Source organism: Chlamydotis macqueenii, chromosome 1 (genome assembly GCF_036417535.1).
Source record: "Chlamydotis macqueenii isolate bChlMac1 chromosome 1, bChlMac1.mat, whole genome shotgun sequence".
NCBI classification, from domain to species: domain Eukaryota; kingdom Metazoa; phylum Chordata; class Aves; order Otidiformes; family Otididae; genus Chlamydotis; species Chlamydotis macqueenii.
The window spans coordinates 77909577-77924954 of record NC_141556.1 but is presented as its reverse complement, the minus strand read 5'-3'; the positions used below and the strand labels follow the sequence as shown (position 1 = coordinate 77924954).

The 15378-nt window shown below is 40.3% G+C and overlaps 1 protein-coding gene across 2 annotated transcripts in view; it reads left to right on the top strand.

Annotated features, from left to right (window-relative positions):
* The window catches only part of PHF21B (PHD finger protein 21B), a 169390-nt gene that overhangs the window by 151053 nt on the left and 2959 nt on the right, over positions 1 to 15378 (top strand). For both annotated transcript variants that reach the window (XM_086743676.1, XM_086743583.1), the window contains 6 exons: positions 4387 to 4463; positions 7265 to 7319; positions 10907 to 10929; positions 12293 to 12451; positions 13486 to 13561; positions 14544 to 14647. In XM_086743676.1, coding sequence (XP_086599802.1) covers positions 4387 to 4463; positions 7265 to 7319; positions 10907 to 10929; positions 12293 to 12451; positions 13486 to 13561; positions 14544 to 14647 — 494 coding nt within the window. The remainder of the gene's footprint in view (positions 1 to 4386; positions 4464 to 7264; positions 7320 to 10906; positions 10930 to 12292; positions 12452 to 13485; positions 13562 to 14543; positions 14648 to 15378) is intronic.

Below are 15378 nucleotides of genomic sequence, written 5' to 3'. Positions count from 1 at the left end.
CCAAAAAGTGCGAATGATGACTGGTTCTTGTTTTCTTTGTCTAAGGAAAATAGGACAACATTTGAAATTATGCTGAAGTGCAAATTATGCTTACAACAGAGAGAACTTCATTTTGAGTCATTCTTTACCCTTTGATTTTATTGGAACTAATAAATAGTTTGTGAGGATTTAACGCTTGTGTTCAAACCGCCAAGTACCGCTCTGCTGTGTTTGTTCTACAGTAAGTGCGGAGACGCACATTTTGAACCTAACTGCTACAATACTAATCCTGCAGAATCAATTCTTTCAGACAAATTCACTTTTTATCTTCCTACTAGCTTTAAGTAAATGGCTCCCACCAAGAGCTATTTACTGTGGAAAGGATATGTCTCCATGAGTATTAGTGATTGCAACTGTTGAAAATATTCTTATAGCTTTCACGTGCTAAAGGTTATTATTTTAGTGCTATGTCATATTTACGGTTATCAGCCGTTACTATTTATCAGGAAGCAGTGGTCATTACACAGTTCAGCTTATTTTAGTACTTCTAATGTATTTCTCAGTTTCACATTTTTTGGAATTAAACTGTATCAAGATTGGGTCATTAAAAGCTTATTCACTCAGTATCATTAATTCACAGTGTTACTGCTTTTATTCCATTTTATTGATTAATTTGGTGGTGAAGGGCTATGATCCACTTCTCCATGGATTTCTCTATCAGCCTAGCAGCCTTTCCACCTAAAGTCCAGAGGAGCATCTTTCCCCTTACTGGGAAAAGAGCTCTGTTCTGCAGAGCCCAAGTGCAAGGCATCTTTTGAGGCCTTTACTAGTAAATGAACACAGCTGCTTCAACTGCAAGGTATGGCTTTCCCTGAAGATAAATTGTCATTATGGGCCTCACAGAATGACCATACAAAGTGTTTATTGATGAAGGCAGCAGCTCATTGACGTTTTGCCTCTAACATAAAGCTACCTTCAAATTTATCCATCTCTGTCAAATGTACTACAGTTTTGAGGTGGTTTTTTTTTTTTCTGTTTGGGTTATATTTTTTAAATTAATAAACTAAGGAATAAAGTAGCCCAATTCTGTGATACAGTGCATGGTTGTAACATATTAAATCTCTTTCTCTAGGCTATTAGAACACCATTTACCACCATTTACCATCATGTAAAAAGAAAAAGTAGATAGAAAGCAAAACTTTAAAAGAATTCTTTAGTTCAGCTCATTCTAAAAACACACATCTTGTTCTACAGTAGCAAAATAAAAACCCTGAAATACTTCCATCTAGGTTACTGAATGTTTTAATCAGTTAAAACAAGTGCTGTTTTGAAATGTACAAAATATTTCTTAGCAGAAGTAACAAATAACAAAAGGTAGTATACCAGCATCTGCTTTTGTGCTATCTTGATGTGATTATTGACAGATACAGTCTTAGGTGTACATACTCCTTATATCACAAGCATGGATATTTTTTGTTGACAGTTTCCATAAATAAAGTCCTGACATTGTGCTCTCCGTCCCTGATGGCTGCACATGGTGGGGTACCTCTAGAGCCGCTTTGGTGTTCATTACACTCTCTCTCTCTCTTTATTTCCATCTATTCCCACTGCTATTACTTTTCCCCCTAGCCAGCTTTTATCTCTGTATCATAGCGATGCCTGTTCCGAAGCTACATTCCAGGTATCTACCACATGTGTGATTCAGACTCCATCAGATGTTTCTGTTGCCTTGGTGAGAGCATGTACTGAAGAAATTATCTCTTAAACCTGGGACCCAAAAGGGCAGAGAGCTACAGATCCATCACAGTCCTCTTGTCAAGACACTCGACCCATTTACAGACACAGAAAGCTCTGCTGTGTCAAATTCATTGTTTCTTTTTCTGGGCCAGTGAAAAGTCACAACCTTGTAACCCTGTGGCCACTTCTGAAAGACAGCCTGGGCTGCCCTAACTCCAGCTTTTTCCCTATGCTGCCAGAAGGGTACCGAGATGCTGCAAGCCCTGGGATTCACTGGCCACGTAGTGTGGGTGCAAGAACCACACGCTCACACTGTTGAGACCAAAGTAAAGCGTCAGCAGAGGGCCACTTCCTCAATTTCTTTGCCAGTATCAAGGCACATTGTTCCTCTGTTGTGACATCTCTGTCACCTTTTGGCCCTGAGAGCATCCTCCTTACATGAAGTGACACTGACATCAAGAACAACTGTCTCTCTGCTGGTGGCTCAGTGGCAGGCTACTGGATCTGTGTCTAGCACTTACCCTGCTGCTGAGGCCATATTCCCCTTAGAGGATGCCAAAGAGTCTGGAAGCTTCAGGATGGAGATTTAAGCTTAGACAGATGAGTGTTTCATTGGAGATACTTTCACAGTGGGACAGAACTGTTACCCGTACAAGATCCTCTGGTTTGGAGTCTGTGTAGCACCGAGGATGTTAACAAGATGCTGGCAGTTGTTGCAGCCATTGCGTTTATCGCACGTCTTGGTGCAGCCTCAGATCACACGTTTCTTGGTAGTGAGATTCTGTATAGCTCCCCGAGTCACATGGCAGCATATGTCTAGCTCGTCTCAGACTGTGAATACAGACCTGCCTGTACTCTTTGAATTGCCCTAGGAAAAGGCACTTTCTGAGTGTGAGAGGTGACATGTTTCTGTGCCAGTGGGAAAACCTAGCCGGAATATGCAAGCAGTTGCTCTTGTGTTTTTCTTTTCTATCCAGTTCCCTTCTGATAAATCTGTTGCTCCAAGAGTGGCAGCTTAGCCAATAGTCTTTTGTGAATGAAAAGTTTCAAATCAATATCTCAGTACTCAAGCCCGTACAAAATCCACGTGAAGTGTTGGCCTTGTCTCTAGGGACACCATGGCCAAGACATGACTGACAATACCAATACCTTTTACTGTAGCAACACTTGAAGTGGTACGTGGCCCCTTTTATTCTGCGGGGAAGTGATCAGCATTTGGAAAGGGTGCCTGGAAACCAGAACTATGTATTGGGAATCCTGTTCCCATGTGTCGTAAACATCCTGAAAGCTGGACTGTATCTTATGTTGGATTGCAAGTGGGAGATAGTGCTCAATATCCTGAAGGCCATTTTCTGGCGCTGTGGATGTTCTGAGATAGACCTCTTTAGCTCTGACAGTGACAAAAGATGCCAAACCTGCTGCAGAAGCAGATGATGTCCTGAGTTTTTGTTGGATGTGCTCCTGGTCCTCTGGGCTGAAGAGCTAGTGCCCCTGCCAGTTCCTCTCATTCTGAGAGATTTACTTAGAGCAAGACAGAAGGGAGGTATCACCATTGTGGGGGCATTTAGACTAACAAGATCCCTCTGGCACCTCAGTGCAGAGTCTAAACTTTGCCTTACAGTATTCATGTAGGAAACATTTTGGAACAGATCATCAGCCCAGCCATGCACACTTCGTTTCATGGGATTGATGCTGAGTAGCTCTCCTTGCTAAATTATGTCTGCACTTATTTTATTATCAAAATAAAAAGTGGAGTCTAAAAATACATTATTGTAATAATTTCACCATTCTGAACTGACGTCAAGAGCTGGAAAAAGAAATTGCATATGACGGAAATGAAATCCTGGCTCAGATAAAAGTAGCATTAAACCTGCAGATTTCAGTGGTCGAGGAATCTGCTCATTCGTTCTCTGTGTTTTTGCAGAAGTACACACGTGGCTAATTGTTGCTAAAAATGCAGTCCTCAGCAAGCACCATCTTGAATAGGTGTTAGTGGGAGTAGTGGGAGTTCTCTTGTGTTTCACCCTTTTCTGAAGAGGACTGCAATTCGATGAGCCTATCTTTGCACTGCTGTTTCCAGTGACACAAATACATGTACAGCTCATAACAACATTTTGCATGCTCAGGATCATGAAATTGTGTATTTTTGGATGGATAAATCATCACGCCCTAGTTAGAACTGAATCTAGCCATGCCCTTCTGACCTTGCTTTTTCTAACCTCCGCAGAAGAAAAGTAATGTAAATTAAATTTAAAAGGATCTCTGTGCTTTAATCTGATATGAATTACAAGGCTTAACTGTTTTAAGTGCTTCATTTTTGTTAATAGCAGACATTGATAGTATTTTGAAAGCTCTCTGTTGATGCTTGCTGAATACATGTCTGAAGGGATCATAATAAAAATCTTGTAGGGAGGCAGAAGTCCACCTTGCAGGAGGAAAAAAAATAAAAAATGCCTGTGTTCTGAATCTTACAAGGAAAAGCTTATTAATGTCAAACCTTGAACTGCAGCACATAGCAATGCTGATGCAACCCAATTATACTTTAGAAACTGAAACTGAACACAAAGCCCAAGGGGTTGGGGGTAAGAGCGTCTTGCTTAACAAGTTAGATCTACATTTTTCCCTGATGAATGAGAAACACACAATTCATGTTTCTTTCCATGGTTACAGAAATCCAGAGCAAGCGTCAGGAAAGAAAGAGAAGAAGCACAGCAAATCCAGCCTACAGTGGACTCTTGGAAACAGAGGTACTTTATCATTCACTTTTTTAACACAATTCTATTTCATGTCAATAAAAAGTTTAAGAGCTTCTTATTACAAAAGTACATATGAATGCAGAAGCACACATTTACTTGTAAAGAGATATTGATGTGGAAAAAAAAAAGGAAATATCTCATCTTAGTAGCTAAGCAACAGGTTTTCACTCCACAACATGACTTGCTTCAAACTGGAATTCATCTTAGTTTTAATAAAGGCCAAAAGGACTAAATTAATGTGGGACCTAGTTACTTTTTCACCACATAGACAGTCCCTTCAGGTCAGAACTGAGGAACAGAAGTGCCGCGTTATGTTCAAACTTGCATTGCTGTTTCTCTTTTCCTATGTGCCAAATAATAAATGGAGAACTTGGCTTTTTTCATTCGTGACATTCATAAAAGAGATGTGTAGATTTAAGAATCAGTGTGCTCTGCAGGGAGTCTGGAAGCCTGCATAATAAATATAATAATGCATAATTAAAAATAAAATGCTCTGGATAATCGCTGTTGTCTGTTACACTTAGGGTGTTACATTTATAGTAGTAGCAAAATTTGGTCCTACATAATATTGGATTGCAAACCTGGTCTAGAGGCAGCATATGAATAGACTTAACTTTTTTTCTGAAATTGTTTTTTTTATTTGTTTCTGAACTGACATATATGCATTTATTCAGCTTATTAAAATTCCACATTCAAAATTTCACCTCAGTTTGGGGTTACTATTTGAACTTCCTACAGGAATGAAACTGATTGGCAGCCAGCTCTCCATTTAAGCAAGATTTCTCTATATGCTGAGTTCTTCAAGCCTAAAGAAAGTGATTTTTCTTTATTTAGATACAAGCGATGCAGAATTTTTTGTATGCCAATGTTTCAGATTTCTGTGTTTGTTGGCAAACAGCAGACAGATGAGGTTAAGAAGAAACCACCACGGTAGTCAAGCTGCTTAGTGGCTTGTTCTTTTTTTGAAAGTATTGGGGATTTTTATACTATAGAGCGGCTCTGGGCACTTGAATTCTTCAGAACTCCTCAACTTTTCTCTAGAGATTTCTTCAGAGCAAGTACTGATGTCCATACATCAGTATTTAACACAGTAGGATCCCTAGCCTTGCTAGCATTAAATTTGTAGGCCTCTTCTCTTAGGCCTTTTTGTTTCAATGAGTTTCTTAAAATACTTGCAGCAGTTTTGTGGTTGTAGTCTGATCGGTGTTTGTGAGAAACTCTATTATCTTGGAGTAGGGCTGGAGGAGGTGATGGAGGAGGTCTGCTGCACTTCTAGTTCATACTTCTCATTATATCTATTCTCAAAAGCATATCCTGAAGTGAAAGATGGCATGGAGAAGGAAACATATGTGAGAAGTCCTGTGGATGATCAGCTGTGTCCTCATTAGCAGTTGTCATTAAGTACTGACCAGGGGGAATGCCATTCAAGTAAAATGGAGGCAGATGGTTTTTCTCTGATCAATTAGCTGCTCAGATTGATTTGCTAATCAGTGAGTTGAGGTATTTTGTGGCATTTCAAGCATTTTGGTGCAGTTTAATTTACGGTTAGTCTGCTGAATGATCTTTAATTCATGATTGTTTAAATTGAAGTTGCATATAAATTAGACTTTTTATTTGCCAACGCCCCTCAGAACGGCAGGAGCTCAGTATCTGTAGTGGTGATGCTAGCTTCCTTGATTACAGAAATGTGATCATGGTCTTATGTCTTCACTTGAAAATTGTGCTTTTTCTTTTCAAAGCTTTCTTCTTAAAAAAAAAAACAATGAGATACCATTCTATTTTCCCACTCTGTGTGCTCTTTTTTTTTTTTTTTAATAGGAAAGAGTTAAGTTTCAGGCTGGGTGCTTTTTGAAGGAAGAAACGTCAGTTCAAAATTCAGTAACAGACCTGTGTATAAGAGAAGAGTTTACTCACCACAGAATAAACCATTTATTAGCAAAACCCCTCTAATTTTCCTGCAAACAGAGTCTAACAACATCTAATGGAGGAAAATGGTGCTGTTTCCAGTCCTGCCGTACGAGTATTGAGTGGCTCAGAGAAACAATGCGGGCATATATAGACTCTTAAAGAAGCCCGGCTTGCTATTGACCAACAGCTTTTACCATCTAACAGGTCGGCCACGGGCTGCACTAAATTAGTTAAACATCTCAGTCGGGTTTCCAGTGGTCTGTATTTGTAAGTTTGAAAGTCTTTGGTGACCTCAGCAGATTGAAATCGCTGCCAGCTCCTAGAGGTGGTACACATTCATTTTTGAACAAGAAATATTTTGCTTAGGTTCTAATACATAGCTTGCAAACAAAGTATGTTCCTACGAACTGTATGCAAGTGTCACAGAAGGTAGTGATGCTTTTCTGCAGGTGGGAAGTCCATCAACATTCCTGTGTATGCAAATAAAGATGTCATCTCACAGCAGCAATTTATTACGTAGTTTTTCCTTTATGGATATTGTTTATCTGCTAGGTTTGGAGTTACTCTTGCTGTTGCCTTGCTCTTACCAACAGCTGGAACATATCCTGGAACTCAAGCAATAAAATCTACAATTTGGGTTTCTCTTGTTATTAAAATCTAATGCGCGTCAAACTGCCCTAACGAATAATTGTTAGAAAGGTAAATAATGCAACTGTTTGTATGACTGTCTCAGGGGTTAGCAGTGAATATTCTAAGTCACAGAACTGACTTCTGGACAGCTGCTTACTTATGAGTGAAGCTCATGGAGATTCTTCATGTGAAATGGTAAGAGATAACCAGAGCACTTTTCAGTGACACTGTGTTTGGTTTCTATTCCCTTGTAGCGGAAACGCCTTGCATCAAATTATTTGAATAACCCCTTGTTCCTTTCAACAAGAGGTAAGCATGTTTAAAAATGAATATATTACTATTGTAATGACATGTTAAATATTTATTAGTAGGATTCCGTATGAAGTACTGCTAGAGTACCATAGGGCATTATTTTGTGTAAGGTTCCTGCACTTTTTAGTGTGCAGTGAAAATAGATGGTTTTCCTGCAAAAACAATTGAAGGATAGGGCTAAAGATCAAAACTGTGGAGAAACAGATCCAACGTCTCTGCAATCAGTGGAAAATCCAATCTCTAGTATTGTAAGCACCATGCAGTGAGAGGACTGATTGAAGAAGGCAGCGTTGCTGGCCCCAAGTGCTTAAAAATATATATTGAAAAATTGAGATTTAAAAAATAGTTACTATTCTGGGCTTTTCATTTGCCTCTTTTCATCAGTTTTAAGAACCTGCTGTCCATCCTCAAGGGCTAGAAATTTACCATGCCTTTAATTAAAAAAAAAACAGTTGAAAAACCACACAATTTTTCTGATTCCAAGAGCTGGAGCCATAAATCTAGATTTGATGCCCTTGAAGATGCCTTCCAATCTTGCATTTATAAGAACTTCAGATGCAGAAAATTTCCTGGTAAAAGCTTTGAGAATGAACAACTCAGAGGAGCCATTTGGGGATGATGATGATTAGCTCGTGTGAAGAAGCTCATACCAGCAAAAACGTGCAATGTACAGAGAAGGCAAAGAATTCAGAGGTGGGAGATGAAACAAGAAGAACATTGAGTACAGTTTAATTCTTCAGATGAGGCCCATGTAGGATTTTAAGAGAGAAGGCAAGAAGTTTGAGTCGCATTTCAGAAGAGGAGAGAAAGCCAGTAAAGGAATGTGATTATGTCCTTGCTCTCATGTTGTCTTTATAACTTAGGCTCTACTGTAGTGCTTTAGAGGTAAAGGAAGACAGGCTTTTTTTTTCTAAGCCGAATGTTATTTCAGTATTAGGAGCATTTACAGGGGTAACTTCAATTAAGACATGAAGTTTTTACAGTTTTTCAGCGTTTGCTTGATATCCCTACCAAGGATCCTGTTTAGTGCTTGAGATTCACCCTTCTGCCGCTGCCTTGAATTCCTGCGCCGCAGGATCACCAGCTGAAATGCAGCAGTGCTTCGCTCTGCCTTCAAAACTCACATGCTAGATGCAGACAGTTGGCCTACTTACCATATGCCTCTAATGCGTAGGGTCTCAGAGGACAGGAGAGGTTATTACACGGTAAACAGCTATGATGACATGCCTCTTAGCAGGAGCCCATGCTCATGTGAGCCCCAGTGGAAAGAACATTATTCCTGGCTTAGTTTTCTCTTCAAAATTAAAATTATAATTTATTATTGGTCTTATCATAGCACTTGTTTTTCCCATGTACACAAATGGAAAAACCGGGAGAAAATGGCAGTGTTAGCAAGGTGTGCTGTCAGCCCCTCAGCGGATTTTGTTTAAGTTAGGGTTTGATATCTCTGACCTTCTTTCTGCAGTGTGTTTCCTATTTTATTTGCAAGGAAGTAGACAAGTGGCAGAGCTCCCGTGATGGCACAGTTTCAGAGGTGCTTGGAAATCAGCACTCACTCTCTTTCATTGTTAATTCCTCCTTGAGTCCTGCATCTTTGTTTTTTCCAGCATCCAGAATCTGTGCTGGGATTCTGCATATTCTGACAATTTTAAGCTGGACTTTATAGCAGAACTGCCCACCACTGTAGGGATTTATTGGCTACGTGGACATTGTGCTAGATGCTGTGCAAGCTCTGAACTGAAAGCAGACACTGTCCCAGACAGCTTGGCACTGCAGTGATGTGGTTGTCCACCTTTAGTGCAGAGCTGACTGCCCCTTGTCTTCTAAAATGCTCGTTTAAAAAAATTGTCTTCAGTTTAATTTTTCAGCAACTAGAAGGCAGAAGCAGACATATTTTAAAATGTTTAAAACTTTATAGTAAAGGTGAGCTGGAACAAACAAACAAAAAAAAACCCCTAGGAAGTACAGGAAACAACTGTCATTTCCAGAAATGCAGAAAAGAGCAATTCTTGTAAATTTTCAGCAAAATGTCAATTAATCAGGATCCATCTGAAAATGTCTTTCTTGAAATGAGGTCACATCCCTTGACGTGTATCATTTGTAGAAAAGACTCTTCAGTTACCAAGCCCCTGTTTATCAGAATAACATTTATGTCCCCTGAGTAATTGCAGTGTCATACCGCAGTGGATCCCTGTGTGTGTATTTGTGTATATGAAGTGACATCTACAGATTTTTTTAAGTTTGTGGTTATTTATGGAACTCATTGCCAAAGAATGCCACAATTGTTGGAAAGAGTAGACAAATTTATGGAAGAAAAATATCTTGTAGGATGTTAAACGTAAAAATGAAGACGCAGACTCCAGATTAGGGAAGCTTATAAACTGCTGGTGTCTGGAAGGATACTTCTGGAGCAGAAAAATTTACTCTGTGCTTGCCCTGTTCTTGCACTCTGTGCATGAGTGGCAGCATGGGATGCTGTTAGCAAACGACCCTGGGCTTTATAGCCTTTGGTCTAAGTTAGGTGAAGCTGTTCCTTCATTCTTATGTTCCTCTTCTTACACGCATATGTAGCATGAATATGCCTGCATCTTCACATGTATGTGTACATCAGTGTATAAAACTAATGTGTAACAGCAGGAAGCAACTCCCAGGTTGGTCTGTACACGAGAGATCAGACTCTGGCAGCTATATTCCCATCTGTGATCAGAAAGGGAGCTGAAGAAGGACAGAAAGACAGAAATATCAGTTTGGTGGTCTCCACTTTAATCTGAAGAAAAACCTCTCCATCAGCTATTTGTCACTGGGACAGTGTGCACCAGCCTCTTACAAATCAGCAGCAAAAATTACAAGCAACTGTGCAGTTTCCATAAAGCTGTTAACATTTTCTGGCTTTTTATTTTTGGACCAAAGTGTGATGAATTTCACAAATATTTTTACAAAGGCTTCACAAAGGCTTGGCCTGCTTTCCAGTGAGCTCTGATGGTTCTTGTTCTTATCAGGCTGTGAATGCAATCACTACAGACTCGGTTCATCAGAAGGTCAGAAAATCTTGGTGGTTTGGGTGGGAGGAGTTTGATGATAAAGAGCTGATGATAACACAAAGTTCAGTCACACAAGTAGCTGGCCATTTTGGCCATGAGTCAGTTGAACAGATGTTTAATGGTAAGTCAGTGTCACCACTTTCGTACTCCAAGTTAAGCGCCTGTTTAAGTGTCTTGCTCGTTCCTGGCCAGACTGTTCATCATTCAGCAGGCTGAAGTCCTTAAGAAAGACTTTCGGACTATGCAGAGAGGAGGTCTGCATGGAAATTTTTGAAAGTTGGAAATGGAGTCTGTGCTTCTCATACTATGACTTTTTTTGCATCAGATCTTCAGACACAGGATTCCTGCAATCTAAATTTTAAAATCTCAAATGCTAATTGCGCTACTTGCTGTTGCATTCTTTCCTGCCTGTGTTAATTTTGGCAATGTCCTGATCTCCTGTGTCACAGCTTGACTAAAATTACTCCCATAGCTGAGAACTAGCATTCACTGCAGCAATGTATTTCTCACTAATCTGTTCTCTGCCCTTCTTTCATGTGCTAGCAAATGAGGATCCATTCTGGAAGGTATGTGTAGAAAAATCTGTGTATTACAAGTGTCTTTTTCATCACCGTGTAATTCAGTGCTTGCTTGTGGCTTATAGTCTCTATCAAGGTATAAAATTGCAGTATTCTCTTTGCCTTTCATACTGCTTGTGTGAAACATTTCCCACCTAAGTCTTTGAGCCTCTGAGTTAGAATTTCAAAGAGATGAACTCTTGGGCTTTCATATGTAAGGCTTGAGTTTAATCCCTTTGTAGAATCCACTGATTGAGAAATTGCTGGTCCAGATTTGTGTTTTTACTGAAAATTTTAAGAAAAATGAGTAACCATTCTAGTTTGTGTAGATTCAGTCTCTTTACATTGGGGTTAAAGTTAAGACTTTTTGAACAGGTAATTTCTAGAGAGTAATATTTTGGAAAGCAATTTTTTTACAAGACTGAGTTAGAATTCAGGATATAAGCCTTACTAAAACTATCACAAAACATTGCAATTAATATCCCTAAAAATGAAAATATGCTTTTGAAATTAAAAAAGGTACAAAATTGTTATTCTCCTTCCTGGAAAAGCACTAGGAAAATTTAGAGGTTTTTTTTTAATGATTCACAAGACATGAGAGTTTCAAAATCAGTATCTCCTTTATTAAAATGCACTTAATTATACAAAGAGTAATTAATGTTGCCACCAGATTAGCATAGCAATTTACTACATGACATTGTAACTTTGTTGATGAGTCTTAGTTCATTTTATGTATTGCTTCAGACAAAGTACTAATCAGTCTTGTTGGAGAAAGGTTGTCAGAGCAAGCCTGAACAGAGAACAATTAGTGCCAGGGAGAATAGAGGGACAGAGGAGCCCTCTAGAGGGCTTCACAACAGAGGGTACTCGAGCATGCTGTTTTCCTAGCTGCTCTTTGGGGCAATGGGCACAAAACATTGAACTGTGCTTTTTTCCCCAGAAACTTTTCCTTATTTGCTTCCTTCTGCTTTGGACTTGAAGAACAAGTGATCCACATGTTGACTTTGATTCCTGCTTTAAAATAGAGTTGCGCATGGCAATGCGTGTGTTGGAGTGGCACATTATCCAAACCAAGTGTAATAATTACTACGTCACAAGCTGCCTATATTAGTTGACTCCCTCCCGTGTTTGATTAGTTGGTTTTTATTTTTCTATCTGTTTCAATGTATGGAACTTGCTTCTGACTGTTTCTTTGTTTCTATTTGATGCTATCATACACCATTATTTCTGTCTTCTTCTACAGCGGCTAGGGTGCTTCTGACAATTCAGTTTTGTGTTTGAGTGAGCCCGTCTGCTGCAATAGTGGCTTTGAATGCTGTATAGAGAGAAGTTCTCAATGGGTTGATTTACCCAAGCCATCCTTCTCTTGCAGAATGAGATCCATCATGATGAACACTGCACTGCTTGCAAGCGTGGCGTTAACTTGCAGCCCTGTGGCACATGTCCCAGAGCATATCACCTCAACTGCTTGGACCCGCCCCTGAAAACTGCTCCCAAAGGTGTTTGGGTCTGTCCAAAGTGCCAACAGAAGGTAAGCTGCATGGAGCATAGCACGCCAAGAAAAGAAAATGGGAGAAACCTCAAATTTGTGTGCCACCAAACCAATCTAATCTATGGTCACAGTGTAGGTGACCACATTCGCTAAAGTAATACTGACAGGCTTTTAGTATAGTTTGTGGCATTTGTTTCTGGTATTTTCATTGTACTAGAGTTAGAACATACACTGAGTGCCTTAGCTTCTCTGTAGTCACATCCTCTGAGATATGTGCTTTTAAAATGTCTCTTCATTTCCTTTGTTCCCCTTCTTTACAATAAAGCCACCAGCGTGGAGGGTTGCCAGATAAGTAATGTACATTTATAGATGAGGAAGACAGTGTCAGAAGAAGACACTATTCACCAGTGGCTGTGAAAACTGTAAGAAGAATAGTTCCTTTTCTTTAAATCGTGTTTATTACACACAACTATTGATCATAGCCGTGTCAGAAATGCTAATTTGTCTAGCTGCTGTGAATAATGCTGATTGCATGAACAGGAAAACAATTACTAAAACAGTACAGCGGCACTAAATTGTAGAGTGAAGGCTTAGATTTTGTGCCTTAGAGTTCTGTGTGTTTAGCACTGAGATCACTGTTATGTTCCTTTGAAAATGCCAAGGGGAAATTCTAGCACGCAGTTGCAGAGAGCAGAGCAGCCCAGGATTAGATCCCCACAGTCGTGTTTTCATGTGGACCAACAACCTCTCCTCTGCTCAGTAGACAACACTCCTGACAGTGCACAGACCTTCTTGTCAGGGGCTGAAGAATGTCTTCTGGCCATGGCAACAAGAAACAGAGGATTTGTAACCCCCTTTTAGCACTGTTTGGTAGTGCTGTTTATAGTGATGTGTAAAGGAGTAAGGCCCAGTGGAGATTGCTGCTCGGATTATTCTCTCGTTACTTTTCAGCTTGTGAATTCTGGGACAGGGACCCTAGGTCTGGTCCTGCAGAGCTGTGAGGCTGAAGGAAGAAAAACATTAATGTGTGTCTTAGTGGAGTCCTAACTTTTTGTTGTTTCCTGGGCTTATAGGTGTTAAAGAAAGACGACAATGTGCCGTGGACTGGAACTCTGGCTATTGTTCACTCCTACGTTACTCATAAAACAGGTAGGGATTAACACAGCTATTGACAAGGGATTCCCTGCTCATGACGGCCGATCCCATTTGAGTCCTTCATGGCACTAATATTAAAGTAGTGTTGTAAAGCTACCAGAGATTGTGACATTATTAACCAAAGGGCCATAAGGGGCTGTGGCTGAGAACAGCAGGTCACCTTCTCTCTCCTTCCCCTCGATCTGCTCCTTCGCTATCTTCTCTCTTTAAGGAAGCTGAGATTGCCCTTAAGGAAGCTGAGATTGCCCTGTCAGGAACTTCCCTCTGTGGAGGAGGCCATCATCAAAGGGATGCCTTCCTCAGAACAAGGCTGCAAATGGGATTTTGAGGCAGAGTCATATCAGGCTGGGAGGCAGAGAGACCCAGTCTGGCTAGGCAGAGGCATGTGATTGGGTATGTAGCGTGATGCCAGACTAGTGTCTCAGATACTACAGCAATGTCAGCTCCTAATTGTTTCAGTATTATTTAGTATCGTAGTCATTAGTATCAGATGTCATATGATTTTTGTGCATTGGCCATTACTCTTTTTTAGCTCCCTGTTGCACTCTCACAACGGGCTGTTTGGGGCATTAGATTATATTTGTAAGGAGTTGTCCAGAGGTTTGGTACTGTTGTGATTTGTGCTTCTCAGCCAGGGTCGCTGAACTATTGCAATTCCAGGTAGCTGACCTGTTCTTAAAAACCATTCACCTCTTTCTTGGAGATCTCCGGGAACACAAGTGGTCCAAGGATTAATTCTACTTCATCTCAGAGGTGAAGTATACCTTTAGGGTTGTCCTGTGTGCTAGCCGTTGACATAGACACATGCATGCAAGCAGGAACTCCAGATTTATTTGACTGTACCTGACGACAAAAGGCTAATGAGCCCTGAAGCTCACCATTCAAAATACATGCTTCCGCTTTGTGTTGTGAAGCGCGCAATTTTACTGTATGTCCCTTTCTTAACGTCTGCATCCTTAATCTTACTGTTCCACAGTCAAAGAAGAAGAAAAGCGAAAGTTATTAAAGAGAAGCAGTGAGCTGAAGAGTGAGCATAGACAGTTAGAAGAAAAAGATCGACTTCTCAACAATGCAGTGAAGGTAGGACACCTGACTGGGGACACGGAGCCCCCTGCAGAGAAGTTTGTAAAGAATTATGCCTGAAAAACTGATATTTTGTGGCTAGGAAATGATTTATGCTCCCAAGCTACAGGTGTTCAAGTGTGAATGTTTTTCTCTCTGAGGAAAAACATGTGGTTTTCCTTTATTCATAAAAGCAAGATACTTTGGCAGACTGAGGAGGAGAAACCACCTGAATTCCTGTTGCACACACAAAAAAAATACCCAAAATAGCTGTGGCTACTTCCTTGTAGTGCTACACACAGCTCTGACCTACCCAGTTACTTTAAGGCACTTCCATTCTCCAGGTGAAAAGTTTAGTCACAAGCTTGTCCTCCAGCAGTAGCTCCTTATCTGTTAGCTCAAAACTCTTGAGATTACATAGAAATAACCATCTTCATTTGTCTCAGGGGCTGAATGTTGTAACAGCCTCTCCATGCCTGATAACAGATTCACAATCATTTTCTCTGTGAACTCGTTTCATAGCTACATGTTGGCTGGAGATGTCTCCCACACATATGATGCTATGAGGACCTGTCTCTGGCAGTAATCATAGAATCATAGAATAGTTTGGGTTGGAAGGAACCTTTAAAGGTCATCTAGTCCACCTCCCCTGCAAGGAGCAGGGACATCCCTGACTAGATCAGGTTGCTCAGAGCCCCGTCCAACCTGGCCTTGAATGTTTCCGGGGATGGGGCATCCACCACCTCTCT